Raw genomic sequence first — 7,230 nt, 5'->3', positions numbered from 1 at the left:
GGTCGTTCTGGGGCTGGAGGATCAGCCTGCAAGATGGCACACTCACAGGGCTGTTGGCCGAGCCTCAGCTCCTCCCCACACGGACCTCTCCTCAGGCTGCTTGAGCGTCCTCACAACATGGCGGCTGGCTTCGCCCAAGGCAGGAAGTCCGAGAGAGAGTGAGGAAGAGTCTGAAATGCCTCTGACGGCCCTCTTTTCAGTAGTTACATGCTGTCATTTCTACCTTATTCTATTCATTAGAAGCGAGTCACTAAGCTCAGTCCATACTTAAGGGGAGGGAGATTGGGTTCCCTTCTGAGCAGAGGAACACCCCAAAACTTGAGGACATAATTTAAAACCACCTCAGCAAAACCCCAGGGACAGCAGTATTCTGGGAGCTTCTTTCGGCTTAGACTTTGTGACGGACTACGGGACGGTACCAACTGTCGCTAGCCCCCCTCCCTCCTCCCCAGTCAGAAAGTGGCCTCAGCTGGCTGTGTCTACAGGGCCTAAGACCTCTGGGTGTTGGCCACCGTGTCCTCACTCTGGAGATCACACTCATTCTCCTCTAAGCATCGCACACCTGGAACCCAGCATCCTGGGCAACCCAGGGAGCATACCACATCCTCTCCCACAAGTTGGCTCCAGCACCAGTTTTTAAATATTTACTAATTTGGCCATGCTGGGTCTTAGCACCAGTTTTTAAATAGTTACTTATTTGGCCACGCTGGGTCTTAGCTGCATCGCGCTGGATCTTTTAGTTGCAGCACGTGGGATCTTTAGTCGTGGCATGTGGGATCTAATTCCCTGAGCAGGGATCAATCCCAGGCCCTTTGCATTGGGAGCATGGGGTCTTAGCCACTGGAGCATCAGGGAAATCCCAGTAGCATCATTTTTTGAAGCAATAAGACAAATGGAGCCTTCGATTTGATAAAGTCTCAGCCAATTCTGATAAAGAGTGCCTGGTCACATTTCTGAGTTTTGGGCAACTCGGCAGGATGTCAAAAAATTGGGCCCAATCACACGTACAGGCTCATTCTATGATTTCCAGGACACAACCGTAAATAACAGTTCATGTTCAACAGGCCCAAAGAGAACAGCCATTGTGGGTTATCTACTGTTGCACAGTGAACCACCCAGAACTTAGTGGCTGCAAACAGCCACACATTCTCTCTCATCAGGCTGTGGGTCGGGGGGCTGATGGGGGCCTGATGTGTGGTCGATCTCCAGTGGGGACACTCCTGCGTCCACAGTCGGCTGGTGGGTTAGCTGAGGTTGGCTGCTCAAGGGTAGCCATGGTTCATGATGGACAAGCTGGCTGTTGGCAGGGATAATGATGGGAGTCTTGTCCTCCAGCAGGCTGGCCTGGGCTAGTTCACAGGGAAGTGGCCAGAGAGCAATGCTCTCAAGGCCCTGGAAGCTTGTCACTTTGCCTCTTTCTGTTGGCCAAGCCAAGTCACAAGGCCAGCCCAGAAGCTGTAGAAATATGCCATGCCTCTTTACAGGAAATGTTGCGAAGTAATGTGGCAAAGGGGGCAGTTACAGGCCAGGGCAGGAGAATCATGGCCTCCTACAATCCCCTCCATGTGTGGTCTTCTTGACTTGAAGCTGAAGAAGAGATTGGATAGAATGAAACATCTTCCCGCTGTTGTTATTGTTGTTCTGTTGCTAAGTCGTGTCTTACTCTTTGCAACCCCATGAACTGCAGCACCCCAGGCTTCCCTGTCCTTCACTATCTCCTGGAGTTTGCTCAAACTCATGTCCATTGAGTCTGTGATGCAACCTGACCATCTCATCCTCTGTCTCCCACTTCACTGGATAGAACTGAACATCTTCCTGCTAAAAACTCTTTAAAAGCAAAAAAGACAGCTTTGAAACAGAGTTAGAAAGATCTATTTCAAGCCAAGGGCCAAAATCGCACTGAATAGTGATGTGTTACTAGTGGTCTCATTAAAGTCAGGGACAAGTCAAGGATGTTGTGATCACCTCTGCAAATTATCAATGCTCTGAAAGTTCTAGAATGTGCTATCAGACAAGAAAAGTCAATAATAATTGTAGTTGCTGAAAGAGGGAAATAAAATAGCCACTGATTGAAGATGATATGATGGCCTACCTGAAAAACTCAAAAGTATCAGCTGAAACATGGTGATAATAGAACAGCTCTGTCAGGGAGTCAGATGCTAACAACTCTCCAGAGTTATTGTTGGCAAAAGAATCAGTGTACCTGCTGGAAACTGCAGCGGAGAAAGGATGCAATCCAAAAAAGCAAGGTGCTGGGAGAAATAGAAATACTCTATGATTAAACTTAAGAGGAATAAAATACCAATATGCACAAAATCGTAAAGTTCTACTGAGGAACGAAGGATGGAAGGAAAGGATTGGGGGAGGGAGGGAGGAAGTTTGTATAGATGGATGGATGGATAAATGAACAGATAAATGGATAAATGAACAGATGATTGGATGGATTAATGAGTTGATGGGTGGATGGATGGATGGGTGGTTGGATAGATGGATGGATTGATAGACAGATGGAAGATGGATGGAGGAGTGGATGAATGGATTAGTGAGTAGATAGATGGCTGGACAGATGACTGGCTGACTGGATGGACAGGTGGATGCATGGATGGGTGGATGGATGGATGGATGAATTACTGAGTGGATGGATGGATGGATTAGTGAGTGGATGGATAGATGAACAGATGGCTGGCTGGCTGGAAGGGTGGATGAACGGAGGATGGAATGAATAAAGCAGATGTTTACACTCCAATTCTAGAAACATACTCTACAAAATTGAGTAGGAGCTGGGCAATAATTGTTTTCCCCAGAACAGTGACAAGTGTTTGGAAACGGCCTAAGTGCTCATCAGTGAGCGGGGAGGTACAATCTGTGGATACCCCACAAGGAACAGCCCTCCCCCTCCTTCCTGCCACCTTCCCCATCCCCAGGAGCTCATCAGGATTCTTCGCATGCCCCACCCCCAACCCCATCCTCACGGGGGTGCTGCTTGAGTTCACCACCTGTTAAACTCAACTCATAAGAAGCTCCCTTTACTGAGATACTTTAATAAAACCTCCGGGGAACCCTCAGCACCTTCATTTCTAAAAAGGTGGCTCTGGTGAACCCTCGGGCACAGAGAGCAGAGCAGATACTCTAGGAACAAGCGCATCAGCGCGGGGTGATTGACCACCCTCACGCTCACACTTAGAAACAAGGAAGACAAACGGACGAGAAAGCCTTCACGCTTTTTGTGTAAAATAACCGTGAGCCTGAGTCAGGCTCCACCTGCTCCTCAGGGCAGGTACCTCTGGGAGGTCACGTCTCCTCACCAGGGTTCCTCTCCAGAGTGGACACACCAAGCGTGGGGACTGAGCTGTGTCCTGAGTCTGCACTCGAGAAATGAGGAGCTGGCCGGCCCTGATCTCCTGGCAACAATCCACGTTTCCACCAGATTCGTTTTCATTTTTCCAACTAGGAGGACCCTCTTACAGGACTTTCAAGGTCTTCCCACGTGGAGGAAACTTGGATGAGCACGATACGACTTGGTGTGACCTGGCGGATGTACGGACTCTTAAACCCTGAGAGCCCAGGGTCTACAGCTCCTGAAAAGGAATCTGCTGAAGAGGACAGGCCTGACAAGTCAAATGAGGGAAAAACAATGCAGCCTGGGGGCTAAGCCTTTTCTCTTTCACTTTCTTGACATTTATATTTACATTTCTTTTAATACATTTTCAAAAACTTCCTTTTTTTTTTTTTTTACAATTTTCACGTTTGCAGAAGTCCCTTTTTCATGTTTTTAAAAGCTCCCGTTTCTCTATTACACTGCCGCTGCAGCCCATCTGCTACAAAGATGATCTGTCTGAAGTATTCAATCATCTATCTTTTAACAACACAACTGCCGCAAATGAAAAGCTGTCATGGTTTTGAATGCTAGAACCTTATTTAATCTGGAACAGTGGACATCTGTATAGAGAACCCCGGAAGCGACACAAACGGGGCGCGAACTCTCCCTACGGAAGGAGGGAGGTGCACCGTTCTGGACGTGGGAGGGGCGGAGGGGCCGGTCAGGGACATGATCTCCTGGATCGCCAGCCGCAGCTTCAGCAGGTGCAGCGGGTTGCTGATGCCGATCTCACGCTGGATCTCCGTGTCCAAAAGGGGAGGCACGATGACGCCGCTCTTCACGTTGGCTCGCAAGCAGCCACGTACCAGGCTGGCATCCCGACTCAGAACTGGGACGGGAGACAGGAGGCAAGAGGTTATGCATGGCTGTGGAGGGACTGACACACGGGGCCCAGGACGGGGGTGCGGGTGCGGGTGGGGGTGGGGGGGCGCATACACACCTCCAGCCAGACCACAACAGTTGGCCCGTCCCACTGTGCGAAGGCACGCCTTGTCTCCAGGCTTCCTCCAGCAACTCATGCCTACAAGTAACGAAACATTCAAAATTCAAGAATCACTACTACACACGGGTATAAAACAAGTTAACCTAAGTATTTATTCTCTTTATAAATTTGCAAAAGTGAAATAGTATGCATCTCATCATTTTCCTTTAATCTTCTAAGCCATCTACTTAATGAGAGTTCAGACATATTACAAAGAACCCTGAGTCATGAAATGCTGAATGAGTCCCCGCAATTCCTTATAGAATCACATCCTTCCCGATGAAAGAGTTATTGCCAACCTTAAAGGATTCAGAAGTCTGCACATCCAAGGGAGGAGGGTAGTCAAGGAAAAACATCCACTCTTCCCTTTCTAAACAGGGAGGACAGATACATAGAAGAAGAAACCACACCGGGGTCTGAGCAGAGGAACCTGTCCCTGAGAGAGCTTCAGGGATGCACAGCATTTCACACCAGACACACAAAGAGCAGCGCAGACTTTCAACACAGAACACTCTAACACAGCAAGCAAGGAGAGGGGTGGATGGGGGCTGTTTCTATCCTACACTGCTGTTCAGCTAATTAGCTATGTGCTAAATTAAGATACTGGTCATTCTTTTTTGACTAGGCCCCTGCGTGGCTTGTGGGACCCTAGTTCTCCAACCAGGGATCAAACCCCAGGCCCCATGCAGTGGAAGTGCAGAGTCCTAGCTATTGGACTGCTAGGGAATTCCCTAAAGATACACAGTGGCTTTTCAATACACTCAAATGGCATTAGACTTTACTTAAGATTGTGAAGTCTATGTATGGTTAAAGCTCGAAATGGTTCACATCAAATTTCAAGTAACTGTTCCTTTAAGTCAACCTTAAGTTTCCTAGAATAGTAAATATTCTGTTTTCTAGGAATAATTATACCAGAAAACACAACAGGTATCTTAATAGCTCAAGAAGTGAAAGTGAAAGTGAATTCACTCAGTCCTGCCCAACTTTTTGCAACCCCATGGACTGTAGCCTAGCAGGCTCCTCCACCCATGGAATTTTCCAGGCAAGAGTACTAGAGTGGGTTAGTTACCATTTCCTTCTCCAGGGGATCTTGGATCTCCCAGGGATCAAACCCAGGTTTGCCACATCGGTGAAGGCAGATGCTTTACCGTCTGAGCTACCAGGGAAGCCCCTTAATAGCTCAGGGAGAGTTTTTTAAAAAGGCAAACTTTTTAAATTCCCATATCCCAGGGGAACAAGGCATGTATCACGTGCCTGGAGTTTGCGTCCCAACCACAACCACCATCCAGAAGCAAATGGAAGACTCGCTTGGCTTCTGCTGGGGTTTATTTCCTTCCTCGGCTATAGGATATTGCATCACTCTGCTGTCACCGGCTCACTCTCAGCTGAAACCTAGCTTTACAGAGACAGCTTCAGAGACGAGCCTGGGGGGCTACCTGCTCTGTGGAACGCTGTGGTGACCCTGCTCGGGCCACCCTGCGGGGCTACTTAGCTCAGACCTCCTCTGCCCCCTCGAGGGTCAAATTTGAGACCCCAAGTACAATTCGTCAAAACACTTGCTTAGCAGTCAACTGACGTGGCATGCTTCCTTGCCTTAAAGTTAGAGTCACAGGAGAAAGACATTCGGAAATACCGTGAATTCTATGGGGAACAGACACGCCCGAGAGAAAGCCACACCATCTGTGGATGACAACGGGCACTTTAAAGCAGGACATGAGCACCACGGTCAAGCTGTCTTTCCTAACAAGATGGCTGTGTGAGCTTCTTCCCATCAAATGCTACACACGTGGCACCACCCAGACAACAGGTGTGGCCTTGTTTTCAGAGACTGACCGTCCACACAGCCCAGCACCTCCTACGAGGGTTCGCTGGGCTCCCCTTCACCAACACCATGCCCCACTCCTGCAGCGCTGCTCAGCTCAGAGCCTGGAGCTGGGGACGAGCCCCACGGGGAGGCTTCAGGACACACACAGCTCAGCACACCTGCTGACTCGGCTTCCCCTGGAGCTGGCGCGTGACAGTGTCCACCACGGGGAAGAGGAAAGACAGCATTTGGAGCAGGAGGTACGTGATGCCTGAGGGGAGTCCCCGCACGCCCGGGACACTGCGATGACCAACAGGGATGCGGACGGTCCCGCGGCCTCGGCCTCCCTTCCTCACGGAGCGTGTCCAGCACCTGGTGAGCCTGCAGTGCTCTCCCTGCGAGTTTCCACACAACGTGAAAATCTGAGATTCACCAACCCTCAAAAATGCTCTGAAAGTGGATGCGTTGGCTGTGTACATTTAGCAATTAAAAGAATAACTTTGAGACAAATTGGGCTTAATAGAAAGAAAATAGTTTTGAGAAACAAACTGATTCTCACATCTATAATGCCAAAAATGTTAAACTATATTCAAGTGATTTTTTTTCTGGAATATTAAAACATTTTTTCACGTTTTATAGATAAGGCATTTTCCCTGAGTCAATGTTGTCTCTGGTTGACTGACAGAACTAAGATTATCCTCTGTGGTCAGAAAATCTTCGTACTTTGAATTGTTCCCTATGAAGCCACCAGAACCTCCTAGAGTTTGCCACGTGTAGCAACAGAGCAAAGAACAACCCACTTGTGCATGTGCGCACACACACACAGAGTTAGACATCCACCTTAACACCAGATCCAGAGAAACCTGCCTACCAGAAAACACACACACGCACACACACACCCCTAGACACAGGCACCAAATCCACTGGGATTCCTTTAAAATTATCCTACCATCACTTTCAAGAGGCACAGGGCTCCTGAAACTGACGACGAGGCGCACAGGCTCCTTACTTGCGGGCGTCCCTCAGGTCCCCGTGGCTGGCCGTGCACAGCACCCCGTCTGCAGC

General features: G+C 48.9%; 1 protein-coding gene across 1 annotated transcript in view; it reads right to left on the bottom strand.

The window, feature by feature from the left end:
- Positions 1 to 3,918: 3,918 nt before the first annotated feature.
- The window catches only part of LOC129651032 (liprin-alpha-1-like), a 38,613-nt gene continuing 35,301 nt past the window's right edge, over positions 3,919 to 7,230 (bottom strand). The window contains 4 exon segments of the mRNA XM_055579761.1: positions 3,919 to 4,169; positions 4,172 to 4,208; positions 4,320 to 4,360; positions 4,363 to 4,400. Coding sequence (XP_055435736.1) covers positions 3,919 to 4,169; positions 4,172 to 4,208; positions 4,320 to 4,360; positions 4,363 to 4,400 — 367 coding nt within the window.

Source organism: Bubalus kerabau, chromosome 4 (genome assembly GCF_029407905.1).
Source record: "Bubalus kerabau isolate K-KA32 ecotype Philippines breed swamp buffalo chromosome 4, PCC_UOA_SB_1v2, whole genome shotgun sequence".
Lineage (NCBI taxonomy): Eukaryota > Metazoa > Chordata > Mammalia > Artiodactyla > Bovidae > Bubalus > Bubalus kerabau.
The sequence above is the reverse complement of the archived record's forward strand: the minus strand, read 5'-3'. Positions and strand labels throughout refer to the sequence as shown.